The sequence below is a fragment of the Bos grunniens genome, chromosome 12 (genome assembly GCF_055505025.1).
Source record: "Bos grunniens cultivar Pamir isolate PY7600 chromosome 12, Bosgru_T2T1.0, whole genome shotgun sequence".
NCBI lineage: Eukaryota > Metazoa > Chordata > Mammalia > Artiodactyla > Bovidae > Bos > Bos grunniens.
In genome coordinates, this window is record NC_141176.1 from 77,489,798 (window position 1) to 77,509,132 (window position 19,335).

At 38.4% G+C, this 19,335-nt stretch overlaps 1 protein-coding gene across 1 annotated transcript in view; it reads right to left on the reverse strand.

Annotated features, from left to right (window-relative positions):
* Nucleotides 1-19,335, reverse strand: part of LOC147361942 (ATP-binding cassette sub-family C member 4-like) — a 221,769-nt gene that overhangs the window by 16,442 nt on the left and 185,992 nt on the right. Inside the window, 3 exon segments of the mRNA XM_086330260.1 lie at nt 780-885; nt 1,315-1,487; nt 15,230-15,319. Coding sequence (XP_086186386.1) covers nt 780-885; nt 1,315-1,487; nt 15,230-15,319 — 369 coding nt within the window.

Below are 19,335 nucleotides of genomic sequence, written 5' to 3' on the forward strand. Positions count from 1 at the left end.
ATTCCCTATATTAAACCCCTTCTGCTGAAATACTTTGTTTTTATCACTAGGTTTTTTCTTTTTTCTTTTTTTTCATGGAATCCCCCTACAGCAACAAATATGAAATCCTATAACTTCAGTCAACAACCTCGTGGCAGTCTAATTTTTGATTAAGGGAATCCAAAAATGCTGAAACAACCATGACATAATGAAAATGACTAAGTTCTACCACTCTGAGAGGGAAATGGCACCCCACTCCAGTACTCTTGCCTGGAAAATCCCATGGACGGAAGGGCCTGGTGGGCTGCAGTCCATGGGGTCGCTAGGAGTCGGACACGACTGATCGACTTCACTTTACTTTTTCACTTTCATGCTTTGGAGAAGGAAATAGCAACCCACTCCAGTGTTCTTGCCTGGAGAATCCCAGGGATGGGGGAGCCTGGTGGGCTGCCGTCTATGGGGTCACACAGAGTCGTATACAACTGAAGCAACTTAGCAGCTACCACTCTGAATAATATGGAGATGTATCTGGGATTTGCAATATTTTCATGGTTGGCCATCTTAAAGTATAATGACAATTCAAATAAACTTTCAATATGACGATATGAAATTACTGAATATATTACTTAGTAGCACATTCTTAAAGCATAAATGAGTACCTGAGTTATTATCAGGAATGAGAGGAAAAATTAAGAAAAAATTAACTTATTGGAGATTCCTATCAAGTTTTACAATGATGGATACTTTGAAAAAATTAACATAAATGGAAACAACTTAAATTCCACAGATGAGGGTCTTACCATTATCCATTCACTGTCAATAATGGTATTCAACCTGTGTGCAATGGTCAGTATAGTGCACTGGGCAAATTTCTCATGGATTTCTTCTTTTATTAATTCATCAGTTCTAGAAACAAAGAAGATAAATTTAGTTCAGTAAATACAAGAAAAGTAGACTTAAGGCTTAAAAATATCATAAGATATTTTTGCAATGCTTTTGTTTTTAATCAATACATTAAGATATAATCATGTTCTTGAAAATCTAAGTATAAAAAAATCTCCTTAGAAATTTACTATTTTTCACAAAAAAAAAAAAAGGAAATTACTTGAAGCTATCAGGAATTATCCAGTTCCTGATCTAGCTTTCTTGGGATGCCTCATAATAACATTAACATGATATAACATGTTTTGGTTTCTTTGTTTTCTGGAATTAATGTTATTAAGAGTCAGTGCGGGCAAAGAGAGCACTTAGAAATTTCTCTCAGAATCACTAAATGTTTCACTTTTACCACATTTAAAATCCAGATTCCAAGTTTCATAGATCTCAGTTCCATACCTTGGATCCACGTGTGATGTTGCTTTGTCAATAATCAATATCCGATTTTTCCTGAGAATAGCCCTGGCAAGGCACACCAATTGTTGCTGTCCAACGCTAAAGTTCAATCCATATTCTGCTAATTCAGTATCCATTTTACCAGGAAGATCTCTGATGGTTTCTTTAAGTTGTACCTGTGGATACAGAAAGAATGACATTTTCCTAAACTAACTACTAGTGAAGTAGACAAGCTTCTTAAACATTAGACCTTTGAAGTCTTCAGGACTTATATATCTTAATATGTACAGTCAAGTGATGGGAAGAGCTCCTTCAAATTAGTGTTCACTGAGAAAGATGGTGTAAGCAGCTTTTGACAGGAAACTGTTCTCTGCAGGTGGTTCCTCTGTCTTATCACTAACCTTGAACCAGGAACCCCCATGCTAGCACATTTTTCAAATCTTTTGATCACACGATACTTTCCCTAACTTGTTGGTTCTTTCCATAGATCAAAGAGGGAGGAATAAAGAACAAGTAATTAACAGATGACCAGATCTCTTCCCTAGCTTTCCCTTCAGTAATCTCACTAACAAACTGTGTGAACAAAATAACATCTTAAAAAAGATCCCAACAAGTTCACAAGCCTGCACACAAACCTGTAAACAGTGGAGGATGGCAATGACTTTGACTCTTATTTCAATAATTAACTGGCATTACTTTTCTTTTTAAAAATAGATATAAGCTGAAAAGAATCTTCAGAAGTGGCTTTAGGGGGACAGTGAGTCAACCATCTACCCAGATTGCCAGCATTCTGAATAAAACCAACTTTCCTTTCTACCAACATTAGTCACTCTTTCAAGTATTGATTTTTGAGTGGTGAGCAGCTGGACTTGATTAGGTAACAATGGTAGAATCAACTCAGGACAGAAAAATCCAGGTGTCCCTCATTCCTGCCACCTGAAATCCACCAGAAACTCTACAAAGGGATTAGTTAAGAAGTCTCTCAAAAAATGAAGCTATTTCTCCCAGTGTGGTCTAAACAAAAAAGTTGAAAAGGATCTTCATGGTTGGGTCTTATTTCCCAAAGTACATTCTGCATGGGAGTTGTTACAATAAAGGGGGAAATTTTCTTTTTAATTATTGTAAGAAGTGTGGTTCTCTAAAGATACAATTTATCAGCATTTTTCCATTTTGGAAGATCTAAAGGTCTCTAAAAAAAAAAAAAAATACAAACAAGGCAAAGTGCACCTCATACATTAGTGAACCTGGGGCCTATTTTGGCAATGGTTCTTTCCCAAGTTTAATCTAATAACTACTGGACTATTCAAGTGTATTTTATTCAATGTCATAAATGTTTTGCAGTGAATGAAAACTCAGGAAAAACAGGACACAACATAATATCCTATTCCCCCCAGACTATGGGTATAGATGGTTTTTATATTAATCTATCTTCATAAAGTTGTAACCACAAGATCTAAATAAACTAAATTGCCAAAAATAATCTGAAATTACACTGGGTGGCAGGGATCAATTCAATGAATATCTTTTTTGAGAAATATTATACAGTAAGAACCAAACTCAGGATATAGTTGAAGTTAAAGAACAAAACATAAATATACTTCAAAAATAAAGAGTTTAACAGGCTTCTGGTTCAAGATGGCAGAGTAGAAGAAAGTATCTTCTACTGCAAGAATACCAAATCTCATCCTGCAAGAATACCAAAATTGCAACTAGCTGTTGAACAACCATCAACAGAAGAACACTGGAACCCACCAAAAAAAGATGCCTCATGTCCAAAGACAAAGAAGAAGCCACAGCAAGACGGTAGGAGGGGCACAATCATGATCAAATCAAATACCATACTCACTGGGTGGGTGATCAATAGACTGGACAACCATAATATCAAAGAAGTTTTCAAACTATTGTAAAGGTTCTGAACCCCATGTCAGGCTTCTCAGTCTAAATATCTGATAAAGGGACTGGGAATCCCCTAGTAATCTGTTCTTAAAGGTCAGTGTAATTTGATTATAGGCCTTCCAGAGAAGTGGGGAGAAAAGAGACTCCAGTCTTGGAGGGCACAAACAAAATTTTGGGTACACCAAGACCCAGAGGAGAGGAGCAGTGAGACAACATGAGACTGAACAAAAACTACCTGCTAGTGTTAGAGGGGCCTCCTGTAGGGGCATGGGTCAGCAGGGACTCACCACAGGGACGGGCACACTGGAAGGTCCCCTTGGTGTAAACCCTTTTGGAGGTAGCCATTAACCCTAGCATAGAGCCCAAAGAACTCAGGGCTGAGTAGCCTCAGGCCAAACAACTACCAGGGAGGGAGTGCAACCCCACCCATCAGCAAATAATTGGATTAAAGCTTTACTGAGTAAGGCCCTGCCCACCAGAGCAAGACCCAGGTTTTCGCATGCCAGTCCCTCCCCCATCAAGAAGTTTATACAAGCCTCTTAGCCTCATCCATGAGAGAGTAGACAGAAGAGGCAAAAAAAAAAAAAAAAAAAAAGCAGTCTTCCAGCAGCTAAAACAAAGAAAAAACATATTACAGAAAGTCAATCATGATGTAAAATCAGAAAGTTATGTCCCAGATGAAGGGACAAAATAAAATCCCAGAAAAACAATTAAATGAAGTGGAGATAGGCAACCTTCCAGAGAAAGAATTCAGAATGATAGTGAAGATGATCCAGGATCTTAGGAAAAGAATGGAGGCAAAGACTGAGAAGATGCAAGAAATGTTTACCAAAGACCTAGAAGAACTAAAGAACAGAGATGAATAATACACTAGAAGGAATTCATAGCAGAATAACTGAGGCAGAAGAATGGAAGTGACTTGGAAAACAGAATGGTCGATATCACTGACACAAAATAGAATATAGAAAAATGAATGAAAAGAAATGAAGATAGTGTAAGAGACCTCTGGGATAACATTAAAGGCAGCAACATTTGCATTATAAGGGTCCCAGAAGGAGAAGAGAGAGAGAAAGGACCTGAGAAAATATTTGAAGAAATAATAGCTGAAAGGTTTCAAACATGGGAAAGAAAATAGTCAACCAAGTCCAGGAAGCACAGAGAGTCCCAGGAAGGATAAACTCAAGGAGGAACACACCAAGACACATAGTAATCAAACTGACATATATTAAAGACAGAGATAAAATATTAAAAGCAACAATGGAAAAATGACAAATAACATACAAGGGAACTCCCATCAGGCTATCAGCTGATTTCTTAACAGAACTCTACAAGCCAGAAGGGAGTGGCATGATATATCTAAAGTGATGAACGAGAAGGACCTAAAACCAAGTATACTCTACCCAGCAAGACTCTCCTTCAGATTTGATGGAGAAATCAAAAGTTTTCCAGACAAGCAAAAGTTAAGAGAATTCAGCACCACCAAGCCAGCTTTACAGCAAATGCTAAAGGAACTTCTGTAGGCTGGAAACACAAGAGAAGGAAAAGTACACAAAATAAACCCCATCAATTAAGAAAATGGTAATAGGATCATACATATTGATAATTACCTTAAATGTAAATGAATTAAATGCACCAACCAAAAGACATAAACTGGCTGAGAAGATGAGAACATGTGTATGAATGCACTTCCACTTACCATGTCACTCTGCTTGATCCCCCCCAAATTGTATGTAATTGTTTTATATTGTTAAGTTCATCATGTTCTCATTAAGGCTTACAATTGTAATTATTTTTTATTTTTGTCTGGCTATTGATTGTGAAAACTGATAAACATCTTTTACTATCGTGATTATGTAACTATTGCTCACTTAATACCATTGTATCATGATTGGTCAACAGAAAAATAATAGAACTTTGTATCACCAAAACTAGGATCTAAAAAAAAAAAAACAAAAAACCCTATAATCACTTTTTAAAATCCAGATGCATATCAGAATTATCTTGGAGTTTTTTGAAAAATAAAAATGCTCAGGTACAGCTGTTCTTCTTCAGAGCTGCAGATGTTTCTAATGAGAAGCCATGTTTAAAAACAATTGGACTATATGACAATATTTTACTTATCTAGTTTGTTTCACTTTTTCTATTTCATATTCAGTGCTCCCATTTCATTTAGTTTATTTTCTCCATCACGTTTTTGATGTTCTTTCTCAAGTTTTTATCTAGTATAAAAGCTTTTGTATACATATATAAATATGTCTATATATATTTTAGAAATTTTATGAATTTTTGCCTATCTAAAAAATTATGACATTTTGATTTCACTTATTTGACTTAGCATAAATAGAATGCTAGATTACTAATTAAAAATAGATATACAAAAAGCAACAAAGGTTTACTGTATAGGATAGGGAACTATAGTCAATATCTTGTAATAAACTATAATGGAAATAATTTCAAAAATAAGATATGTGTATTTGTATAACTGAATAACCTTACTGTGCACCTGAAACATTGTAAGTCAACTACACTTCAATAAAATACATATATTATCAATTTTTTAAAAAAGAGTTTAACAAAATTGATGAGTGATGGCCAATAAGCAGGGATACAGAATTACAATGTCAAGTAACAAAATACCAAGGTTGAATGGGTAACGTTTTCGTGGTATCCTATATGCTGGAGCACTTCTGTGAATGTAATCCTGAATTGTGCTCCTTATTATGTCCAATCCAAAGAAACAGGAATTCTGAGTGAGAATTAAATATGGTACTGGTATTTAGCAATAGCATTAAAGGTACACAAAATCTAAAGGGTAAGATTTGAATTGTGATGCAAGTGGTTGTACTAAAAATTACAAAACGGAAAACATCAGCTTAGTCACCCACTCCCATTACAAAAAAAGAGAACTTGCTAAGTATTCTTTCTCTGAAATATATTCATAGATTTGCACCAGGTGATGAGACTGACCAAAAGTGTGACAATAGCAAGGCTGTTCTTGCTTTTCCCTCTGAGTTGACTTTGGTAATCCTTGTACATGTAAAATGGTCTTTCTTAAGACTGATGTATTAACTTTGAAGAAATAATCCTACACTTGCCTGACTCAGATAACACCTTGTCATTAATCTGGTTTTTTACTTTCCTTCAGATTGTCCATATCAGCCTGATGAAGAATAAGAATTGTAAGGTGAAAATGTTTTCCAGAAACCATTGTTTCCTGAGACTCAGTCTTCATTTATGAATCAGGATGGTTATGAGAATGATATGAATATGAAGGCCCTTTGTAGTGTAATCATATGATCAAATTATAATTTTAGAAAAAGAGAAAAAGATAATAGAGGCAGTAGACAATAATACCGAGAAATTATAATTAAAAGACTATTGCTTCTTGGAAGAAAAGTTATGACAAACCTACTGAAAAAAGAAGGTGAAAGTCACTCAGTGTTGTTCAACTCTTTGTGACTCCATGGACTGTAGCCTTCCAGGTTCCTCTGTCCATAGGATTTCCCAAGCAAGAATACTGGAATCAGTAAACAGTCGCTTCTCCAGGGGATCTTCCCAAACCAGGGATCAAACCCAGGTCTCCTGAATTGCAGGAAGATTCTTTACCATATGAGCCACCAGGAAAGCCTATGGCAAACCTAGGCAGCATATTAAAAAGCAGAGACATCACTTTGTCAACAAAGGTCTATATGGTCAAATCTATGGTTTTTCCAGTAGTCATGGATGGATGTGAGAGCTGGACCGTAAAAATGGCTGACCATCGAAGAACTGATGCTTTCAAATAGTGGTGCTGGAGAAGACTCTTGAGAGTCCCTTGGACTTCAGGGAAATCAAACCAGTCAATCCTAAAGAAAATCAACCCTGAATATTCTCTGGAAGGACAGGTGCTGAAATTCTAGTACTTTGGCCACCTGTTGCAAGGAGCTGACTCATCAGAAAAAAAAACATGATTCTGGGGAAAATCGAGGGCAAGAGAAGTGGACCACAGGGAATGAGATGGTTAGATAGCATCACTGATTCAGGAGACATGAGTTTGAGCAAACTCTAGGAAACAGTAAAGGCCAGGGAAGTCTGGCATGCTGTAGTTCACAGGGGTCACAAAGAGTCAGGCACAACTTAGTGACTGAACAACTGAAGAATCTGAAAACATATGATATTCCTATTAAATTCCTTGAGTAAGAGAACAGTATAATGTTACATAGGAGAATGTCCTTCTTACTTGGTATATGTTTATATATTTAAGATGAGTTGCAAACTTTAATGAAAATTCTGCAGCTTTCAAAAGTTCAGCAAAATATAGATTGCATAAGAAAGAAAGTAAATATGGAAACATTAACAACTGGTGAATCTAAGTATGTTCATCATATTATCCCTTCCACGTTCCTGTAATTTGAAAAATTTAAAACAAAAGAATTGGGTCCTTAAAGCCAGACAGTCTAAGTGCTGCCTGGTCTGCAACTGGGCAACTTGCTGAACTTTATCTTAGCTTGCAGAACTCTAAATAAAATTATAATGTTGTAACAATAAAGGTGTCGACCTCCTATTAATAACATTGTTAGTATAAAATGTGAGTCAGTATAATTCACAACAGTGCTTGATACAAAGAGGTCAGCAGATACTGCCCATTATTAATAACATTATCAGTTAGGCCCTCTTCATATTCTGCCTTATTTTCCTCCTTTATATGTATCTGTACTGAAATTTTATTACAGGGCTTCCCTGGCGGTCAGTGTTTAAGAATCTGCCTACCAATACGGGAGACATTGGTTCAATCCCTGGCCTGGGAAGATTCCACATGCCATGGGGCAACTAGGCCTGTGCATCACAACTACTGAGCCCATGCTCTAGAGCCCTCAAGTTGCAACTACTGAGCCTATGCATTGCAACTACTGAAGCCTGCACACTCTAGAGCCCATGCTCTGCAACAAGAGAAGCCACCACAGTGAGAAGTTTGTGCACCCCAACTAGAGAGAAAGCCCACACATAACAACAGAGACCAAGTGCAGCCAAAAATAAATAAAAACAAAATTTAAAACAAACTTAGGAAGATTTATTACATATGCATTGGCTTGTTTGTCATTTTCTCCATAAGAATATAAGTTCTAAAAGGGTAGAGATTTTGTCTCATCTGATGACTGTTACAAACCCAGAATCTGCAACACTGAGTGTGTAAAAAACTCTCAAAAGATATTTCCTGGTGGCTGTATAATAAAATCACAAGTGAATCTGGTCTTGTGACATATCTGTTCCTATAAATTAGAAAATAAATCCATACAGATAGATAATTTATATATATAATACAATTTTCCTATTAAATGTCATTCTAAAAGAAATATACTCTTTATAACAATTAACTGGCACCAGATATCGTAATATAATACTTTAAACTTTGGAAAACACTTAAAAATTATAATTTAAGGGAAATGGAGCAAATAATACTATTCAACATTACACATCCCAGTAGAGAATACTTCAGATCATTTTTAAGCTTGGGAAAATAATAAACTACAACAAACCTGAAAATAATAAACTGAACTTACAAATTCATAACATTTATATCATAAATGTTTTCAAAGTAACCTACTGCATGTACCAACCATGTGCCAATGTCTCTTACAAGAGGTCAACATAGGTATCAGGTGATTTCCATATTTTGTGGAATCTTCTTCTCAAAAGAAAGGCTGGGCAGGAAGGAGACAGTGAAACGCAAGCAACAGATGGGGAAGAGCTTTTACTAGAGCAGGACGAACAGTAAAGGAAGTAAAGGGGGAGCCCATTCACCTAATACAAGCCCCAGGAAGTCGACATGTGACCTGTCTCCACAACAAGGAATAAACCATGTGTTTCCTGATGCAGATTTCTGTATCTTGGTTTCCTGTGTGATAAAATCTACTTGTGCCCTAACAGAGACACTATCAATATCGAACCTTTAACTACATGCTTTTTTTCCCAGTTTTGACAGGACAGACTATACCCTTATAAATAATTTCATATACCAGTTACCTAAGCTGTTGTACTTCTGGTTTTTTTTAACAGAAGCAACACATCGATGATTCATTTCCAGTTTTATCTACTGTGATCCTTTAAGATTTGTGGAATACAGTGCTTCATCTTCAAGAACTATTCATGTTATATTTGGAGAGCCGCCCTTGCTTTTTAGGTGACATAATTGGCACTAATTTATGATTAATCTTCTTCAGTTAACTTCAGTTCAGTTGCTCAGTCATGTCCGACTCTTTGCGACCCCATGAACTGCAGCACGCCAGGACTCCCTGTCCATCACCAACTCCCAGAGTTCAGAGACTTACATCCATCGAGTCAGTGATGCCATCCAGCCATCTCATCCTCTGTCGTCCCCTTCTCCTCCTGCCCCCAATCCCTCCCAGCATCAGAGTCTTTTCCAATGAGTCAACTCTTCGCATGAGGTGGCCAAAGTACTGGAGTTTCAGCTTTAGCATCATTCCTTCCAAAGAAATCCCAGGGCTGATCTCCTTCAGAATGGACTGCTTGGATCTCCTTGCAGTCCAAGGGACTCTCAAGAGTCTTCTCCAACACCACAGTTCAAAAGCATCAATTCTTCAGCACTCAGCCTTCTTCACAGTCCAACTCTCACATCCATACATGACCACAGGAAAAACCATAGCCTTGACTAGACGAACCTTTGTTGCAAAGTAATATCTCTGCTTTTGAATATGCTATCTAGGTTGGTCATAACTTTCCTTGCAAGGAGTAAGCGTCTTTTAATTTCATGGCTGCAGTCACCATCTGCAGTGATTTTGGAGCCCCCCCCCCCCAAAATAAAGTCTGACACTGTTTCCACTGTTTCAGTTTACCATAAAACCAGCAGTTTTTTATAAATATGAAAATTAATTCAGAAAAAAGTATTTTTCCTTCAAAAATAACCAAAATGAGATGGGCAGCATCCATAGGACTATCTCCCTTCTGAATGCCCATCTCAGTTAAGGGAGAAGAAGGAGAATGAAAAGCATCTTTGCCTTTTAATTGAAGTTCTTAAAGAGGAAAACACAGTGTCTTTTACTCACTTTCAGGTCAATTCTATGAGTTTGTGCTCAAATTATCAATTTGGCATCATATGTAAACCAATGTCTGGGGTTGGTATCATCCCTTACTGTTTCCCTAGGAACTATTTCTTTATGACATTTGTATGCTTTTCAATGAAAGATTTAGTTGTTGTTGTTCAGTGGCTCAGTCATGTCCAACTCTTTGCAACCCCATGGACTGCAGCATGCCAGGATTCCCTTTCCTTCACCATCTCCCAAAGCTTGCTCAAACTCTTGTACATTGAGGCAGTGATGCTGTCCAACATATCATCCTCTGTTGTCCCCTTCTCCTCCTGCCTTCAATCTTTCCCAGCATCAGGGTCTTTTCTAATGAGCTGGCTCCTGGAGTAAGGTGGGCAAAGTATTGGAACTTTCAGCATTAGAATCAGATCTTCCAATGAATATTCAGGATTGGTTTCCTTTAGGATTGACTGGTTTGATCTCCTTACAGTCCAATGGACTCTGAGGCTTCTTCTCCAACATCAGAGTTCAAAAGTATCAATTCTTCGGTGCTCAGCTTTCTTTATGATCCAACTCTCACATCCATACATCACTACTGGAAAAACAATTCCGGTTCAGTTCAGTCACTCAGTCGTGTCCTACTCTTTTTGACCCCGTGAACTGCAGCACTCCAGGCCTCCCTGTCCATCACCAACTCCTGGAGTCCACCCAAACCCATATCCATCGAGTTGGTGATGCCATCCAACCATCTCACCCTCTATCGTCCCCTCCTCCTCATGCCCCCAATCCCTCCCAGCATCAAGGTCTTTTCAAATGAGTCAGCTCTTTGCATCAGGTGGCCAAAATATTGGAGTTTCAACTTTAACATCAATCCTTCCAATGAACAGCCAGGACTGATCTCTTTCAGGATGGACTGGTTGGATCTCCTTGCAGTCCAAGGGACTCTCAAGAATCTTCTCCAACACCACAGTTTAAAAGCATCAATTCTGCAGTGCTCAGCCTTCTTCACAGTCCAACTCTCACATCCATACATGACCACTGGAAAACCACAGCCTTGACTAGACGGACCTTTGTTGCCAAAGTAATGTCTCTGCTTTTCAATATGCTATCTAGGTTGGTCATAACTTTCCTTCCAAGGAGTAAGCATCTTTTAATTTCATGGCTGCAGTCCCCATCTGCAATGATTTTGGAGACCCCAAAAATAAAGTCTGACACTGTTTCCACTGTTTCCCCATCTATTTCCCATGAAGTGATGGGACCGGGTGCCATGATCTTCATTTTCTGAATGTTGAGCTTTAAGCCAACTTTTTCACTCTCCACTTTCACTTTCATCAAGAGGCTTTTGAGTTCCTCTTCACTTTCTGCCATAAGGGTGGTGTCATCTGCATATCTGAGGTTATTGATATTTCTCCCGGCAATCTTGATTCCAGCTTTTGTTTCTTCCAGCCCAGCGTTTCTCATGATGTACTCTGCATATAAGTTAAATAAGCAGGGTGACAATATACAGCCTTGACATACTCCTTTTCCTTTTTGGAACCAGTCTGTTGTTCCATGTCCAGTCCTAACTATTGCTTTCTGACCTGCATACAGGTTTCTCAAGAGGCATGTCAGGTGGTCTGGTATTCCCATCTCTTTCAGAATTTTCCACAATTTATTGTGGTCCACACAGTCAAAGGCTTCGGCATTGTCAATAAAGCAGAAATAAATGTTTTTCTGGAACTCTCTTGGGAAAAACCATAACTTTAACTAAATGGACCATTGTTGGCAAAGTAATGTCTCTTCTTTTTAATATGCTTTGTCACTCTCCTCTTTCACTTTCATCAAGAGGCTTTTTAGTTCCTCTTCAGTTTCTGCCATAAGGCTGGTGCCATCTGCATATCTGAGAATATTGAAGTTTCTCCTGGCTATCTTGATCCCAGCTTTTGCTTCATTCAGCCCGACATTCACATGATGTATTCTGCATATACGTTAAATAAGCAGGGTGACAATATACAGCCTTGATGTACTGCTTTCCCAATTTTGGAACTAGTCTGTTGCTCCATATCTGCTTCTAACTGTTGCTTCTTGAAACCTGCATACAGGTTTCTCAGGAGGCAGGTAAGGTGGTCTGGTACTCCCATCTCTTGAAGTCTTTTCCACAGTTTGTTGTGATCTGCACAGTCAACAGCTTTAGCATAGTCAATAAGACAGAAGTAGATGTTTTTCAGGAATTCTCTCGCTTTTATGATGATCCAGCAGATGTTGGCAACTTGATCTCTGGTACCTCTGCCTTTTCTAAACCCAGCTTGAACATCTGGAAGTTCTCGGTTCATGTACTGTTGAAGCCTAGCTTGCAGAATTTTAGCATTACTTTGCTAGTGTGAAATGAGTGCACTGTGCAGTAGTTTGAACATTTGGTAGATATTCTAAAAATTAGGATACTAAATCTTTCATTGAAAAACACACAACAATCATAAATAATTCCTGTAGAAACAATAGTGCGATGATTTTTCAATAAGATATATTATTAAGATAACAGGGTCAATTCCAAAATGAATACAGAGAAATCACACACTTCATTTTGTGAAATAAACTCGCTTCTTTCTTTTTACAGAAAGTTCCAAATGTAGTTTAAATAAAGGTAGATCTTAGTGTCATTGACCACTTCCACCACCTCATTGTTTTTAGAATTGAAAGGCTACTAAAATTTAAAATTGGTTTCTACAGATGAACCAATGGGGAAACAATAGAAACAGTGACAGACTTTATTTGCTTGGGCTCCAAAATCACTGCAGATGGTGATTGCAACCATGAAATTAAAGGACACTTGCTCCTTGGAAGAAAAGCTATGACCAACCTAGACAACATATTAAAAATAAGAGACATTACTTTGCCAACAAAGGTCCATTTAGACAAAGCTATGGTTTTTCCAGTAGTCATGTATAGATATGAGAGTTGGACTATAAAGAAGCCTGAGAGCCAAAGAACTGATGTTTTTGAACTGTGGTGTTGGAGAAGACTCTTGAGAGTTCATTGGACTGCAAGGAGATCAAATCTCTCAATTCCAGTCCAATTCTTTGGCCACCTGATGTGAAGAAATGACTCATTGGAAAAGACCCGGATGATAGGAAAAATTGAAGGCACGAGGAGAAGGGGATGACAGAGGGAAAGATGGTTGGATGGCATCACTGACTCTATGAACACAAGTTTAAGCAAGCTCCAGGAGTTGGTGATGGACAGGGAAGCCTGGCATGCTGCAGTCCATGGGGTCGCAAAGAGTGAGACATAACTGCGACTAAACTGAACTGAACAGATGAATTAAGTATAAGCTAGAGATAGTTTTTAACAGTTTTTCCCCCCAATTAATATTTCTTCACTGTCCATGGAACAATGTGCTCTAACATTCTAGAGTAATTTTACTACCTGTGCACCTGTGAAGGCAGTTCTCATGCTTGAAAACAAACAGGAAAATAAGTTACCAGTATTTCAGCTTTTTTTAAAGTGTGTGACAATTTTGCAATTAATTTTATACTATGAATTTAAGAGTAGTGAATCATCCTTTCTTTATGTATGATGGTTAACTATTCTCCCCATGTTTTCTCTTCTAGAATTTCACTATAGACTCTTAAGTTAAAATGAAATCAGAGATGCACTTCTTTTCAGGCAAGAGGAAGTGAAGCAATTGGTCCAATTTAGGAAAATAAAACCCCCACATTTGCTGGAAAGCAAGGTGGGTGTGTAAATACTCAGTGCTGATACCCTTCAGAAACCAGAATCACTGGCAGGATATTGTCAAACCTCCAAATCTACTTGCTCACAGTAAAAATTCATCTATTTTTTACAGATTTCAGAGCTATCCCTGGGTGTGTCAGTCACTTGGTCATGTCCAACTCTATTCAACTCCACGGAATGCAGCCCACCAGTCTCCTCTGTCCATGGGATTCTGCAGGCAAGAATACTGGAATGGTTTGCCATTCCCTTCTCCAGGGTATCTCTGGAAGGGTGACAGTAAATGACAGAAAGTGCAAATTCATAACAAAATTAGTGTAAGCAATTGGTCACTGGAATGTGTGCAAAAAGATAAAACCCAAACACAAAAACATAATTCTTTTTAAAGAAGTAAACCACACTTCTCTGAAATGAAGATTAATCAGACATTTAGTACCTATTTATAAGGGCTTACTTTTTAAAAGCAAAAGACTAAGCTAGATCCTATGAGGAATTAAAAGTCTGTCTGTGGTTTAGAGGTCTGGATACAGTTTCTGCCATCATTAGCTTAAAATCAATTTTCAGAACTAGGGCAAATACACAAAATTATTAGTATTAAAATATACAAACCAGCAGTACCTTAACAGTCCAAATTCTTTTTCTGCAAGGGTGAGGAAATTCAAAGTGTTCCAAAGGGAAATAATACACAAATATAACATCCTTTAGAAATGAACTCACCCCTAAAAAACTTAGCAAAAGGTCCAGGCAGGGTTCTATTACCAGTATTCACTCTGAAGCATTATAATGACATGACTGCCAATAATTATTATCACATTCCAATTGTATAATGTAACTTTATAAACACTTTCTTATGAAATTTCATAGCATCTTAATAGTATTATCTCATTTTTCTTTCAGTTAATATTGAAAAACTATTACAGTCTCTACTTAGTAGATGTTTCCAAAGACCAAAGGAATAAAGTAAACACTGTAGGGTAATTAACTTATTAGGTCAGTAGTAGAATTTGAACCAATGGTTTTAATGTTTAGTTTGGTGCACTGCTAAACACGAGTTAGTATATCTAGTTGCTTTGGGTCATGGGGAAAAAGCTAAAATGAAAGCATGAGGGATTATCTTGTTCGTTGTTATCATCATCAATATACACATTTTAAATTCACTGATGTCATCAATGTTTTCCTAGGAGGTAAACAAAGTCAGTTAAACTGATAAGCTCCCCTTAATTATCTGCAGTGCTATAAATGTATGCATGCAGATACTGAGGCTAACAAGTGAATTACATTGAATAAATTACCTCTTCTAAGGCATTCCACAGTTCCTTATCCAGATGTTCATTAAAAGGGTCCAGATTGTTTCTCATTGTTCCCGTGAATAAAACAGGTTCCTAAGTAGCCCAAAATAGTAAATGTTATTAGATATTCTTTTCAAATTTAATTCTAATGCTTACAGAATAGAATTAAAGTACAAAAATATCAAAATTCACTGAAATCATTAATAATAAAGTTGCAAATATCTGCTTACAAAGTAGTATCTCTCAAATAACTTTTCATTGTACTTCAGTTCAGTTCAGTTCAGATCATTCACTCACTCATGTCCGACCCTTTGCGAGCCCATGAATCGCAGCATACCAGGCCTCCCTGTCCATCACCAATTCCCGGAGTTCACCCAGACTCAGGTCCATCGAGTCAGTGATGCCATCCAGCCATCTCATCCTCTGTCGTCCCCTTCTCCTCCTGCCCCCAATCCCTCCCAGCATCAGAGTTTTTTTCCAATGAGTCAGCCCTTTGCATGAGGTGGCCAAAGTACTGGAGTTTCAGCGTCAGCATAATTCCCTCCAAAGAAATCCCAGGGCTGATCTCCTTCAGAATGGACTGGTTGGATCTCCTTGCAGTCCAAGGGACTCTGAAGAGTCTTCTCAATCACCACAGTTCGAAAGCATCAATTCTTCAGCGCTCAGCCTTCTTCACAGTCCAACTCTCACATCCATACATGACCACTGGAAAAACCATAGCCTTGACTAGATGGACCTTTGTTGCCAAAGTAATGTCTCTGCTTTTCAATATGCTATCTAGGTTGGTCATAACTTTCCTTCCAAGGAGTAAGCGTCTTTTAATTTCATGGCTGCAGTCACCATCTACAGTGATTTTGGAGCCCCCAAAAATAAAGTCTGACACTGTTTCCACTGTTTCCCCATCTATTTCCCATGAAATGGTGGGACCGGATGCCATGATCTTCCCTTTTCTGAATGTTAAGCTTTAAGCCAACTTTTTCACTCTCCACTTTCACTTTCATCAAGAGGCTTTTGAGTTCCTCTTCACTTTCTGCCATAAGGGTGGTATCATCTGCATATCTGAGGTTATTGATATTTCTCCCGCCAATCTTGATTCCAGCTTGTGTTTCTTCCAGTCCAGCGTTTCTCATGATGTACTCTGCATATATGTTAAATAAACAGGGTGACAATATACAGCCTTGACGAACTCCTTTTCCTATTTGGAACCAGTCTGTTGTTCCATGTCCAGTTCTAACTGTTGCTTCCTGACCTGCATACAGATTTCTCAAGAGGCAGGAATCCTCTGGACCACTGGGCATTAATAAAAGAAAGTGCTAAAGTATATCATCTTAAGAAAAAATTGAAGACAAAAAAGGAAGATTTGACTTTTTATAAAAATACCTTCCTGGTAATACCTGCTTAATTAAAGAACAAGGCTATAATTATTTGAGGAACTTTATTCAAAACAGCTAAATTGTCAAACCTGCTGTGATACTGGGAAATACCAACAGCATGATTAGCTGAAGTTTGTGCCTCAAAGTAAAACACTAAATATTTTCACATTTGCACTGAAGAATACAGAATAGTCTATTTCCTCCATTGCTAAAACAGTCTTCCAGGAACTAGAATCTCTCCACACGTTCACATGGAATATCTGCACACATGCAAAGAGAATGTCAGTTCCTGGGGTCTGCAGCACCTCTGTCCTTGGAAAGATCACCTCTGATCCTGTACCAGCTGGTCCCTACATTCTCTCACCTGTCCATCAGGATGACCTGCCTCACAGAACATCATTACTACCTGCAAGATCAGGATGACCTGAAACCCACTGTGACATGAGCCATAATAAAGTTATTTTAATTTAAATAGTTTTTCCTCTTTATCTGTTCCAGAAGGAGCCACAAGTAATTTACTATGGAAATATATTCCTCCTCCAGGGTTTCAAGAGAGAATCTTGTCCATAAGTTCATGTAGACCATTTAAGTTTCTTCTGGAAGGCTTCAGTAACCCAGACCACAAGATTATGGGCAGCAGAGAAGAGCCCCGTTGGCTCCAAGAAGTGAAGGGGGCAGAACAAGGGGATGCACATGTGTGGGAACAAGAAGAGAACTGACTCTCCCACAAGTGCCCAGAACTGCTTGGAATCATGGTGTTCAAATCCTGCCTGGCCTTGGGGCTAGACTTTCCTCCTCATTTCACAAAGCTTGAGAAGAAAGATGAAGAAAAAAGACATTTCTTTCCCCTAGACATGAAGAAGAGTGACACTCAAAAAGACCACTGTATCTTCTTTCACTTTTGTCTTAGTTTCAAATCTGGTGAGACAGAAATGGATACAGAAGACACAAAGTGTGCCACCAAAAAAGATGCATCCCTAGGCAAAATCCAAACTTAAAAAGATAAAGACAGCATTATCTGCACAAAGTTGATTAAATGGCTGATACACATCAAAAGCAATGAAAATCACTGGTCATACAATATTTCAAAATGATTATACAATTGACTAAAAAATCCAAAGACCCAAGTTTAAAGTCTCCCTTGAAGCTAACAAATTTAGAATCAAAGACTGCTTAGACAACCACCTAAGGAGAATAACTATCTTACTTCAGATTTTGAAGAAAAAAAAAAAAAAAAAGTCTTACTTTTTTGCCCAGAGCCACCACGGGAGATCCCACCCTTGACAAAGGTCATGTGCAGAGGACCTGACAGGCAAAGGCGGAACAGGACTTGAGGGATTCCCTGGACTTGCTCGAGCATCTACCCCGAAACTAAAATCTGTCTGTCTACTGTTTATTATATTATGCCTTTCACCAACTCTTCTGACATTAATAGGGGGCTATCCCCGACCACCTTTCTCTGAAGAAAATCAACTTAGGGCTCTAGTTAATAGGTCTCCTGGGCTTGAAAGGAGCATTTTAACTTTAACCCCTCTGTTACTATTTTAGCTTGCTTGGCAGGTTTATCCACACTCTTGCAACTAACGCACATGATTGTTCACAACACCCCAAGCATAACCTTCGAGCGATAAAAAAGCTTTATTAGAATAATACTGCATTGTTGAGCCAATGTTTGCTACCAAGTTTCCTTGTCCCTTACCCAATGTGGGCCTGGGAGTGCATTAGCTAGTATAGTTGGTATGCAAGAAAAACAAGCAGTAGCCTTGGCATTAGCAACATAAGACCCTTGAGTTAATAAGTTTTTTCTTTGTTGTAACCCACTGCACCTTTGCTCCATAAGAATGTAACTTTATTTAATACTTTATAAGGGAGACACAGATTGGATAAATAAAGAAGAAGCACTTTAGGGAAAACAAGTTTTCTGGTTGATCAACCTTTAACAAAATAAGGTTATAAAATGTCAATAGGCCTCTGGGCCAGAAGATAATGTGCATAACACAAAGACCCTTGTAAATGGAAAAGTGTGCAAAAAAATCCTGGTCCCAATGAAGGTCAAACTGATGTAATGTTGAGCTGACTCTGCATGACTCTGTATCTTTCACTTCTGGAAATGTGTAACTCAGAGTATAAAAGCTCCTTTTGAAAATAAAGCTGCAGACCCGGCTTCATCAGAGCTTGGTCTCCCCATGTCATTCTTTATCTCTCTTTCTTTCCTTCCTTTTCTTTCTTTCTCTCTCTCTTCTTCTTTCAGGATGACTCCTTGGAGCACAGGGGCTCTCTGAGTCCATTTTTTTGCCAGGGCTTCTAAGACCCGATTGGGAATGTGCCCTGCATCTTCACCGGGGAGGGGGCGTCCTGCGTCCTCACCCCAACAAGAGGGCGCCTGCAGCCTCCGTGAACAGAGCAAGTTCTGTGTCAGGAGCTTTATTGGCTTTCTGTGTAAACCAAGGAAGATCAAGCCTCTTTCTCTCCTCTTTACTTTCCTTACTGCCAATGCCGTCCTCCTGAGGGAATCCCTGGATCCTGCTGGGGCTGGACCCCGGTACTCTTTGTAATTATCAGCTTGAAGATTCCAATGAGCCAGGTGATTTCTCTTCCTTTAGCTGTTTCCATATAAGGGGAGGTTGGTACCAGATAGGGGGAGGTTGGTATCCAACAGTCCTCCTCCTCTGATTCTCCTCCACCTTTCCTCCAAGGCTCTAAACCATGGACATGATTCTACCCTGGGATCCAAGC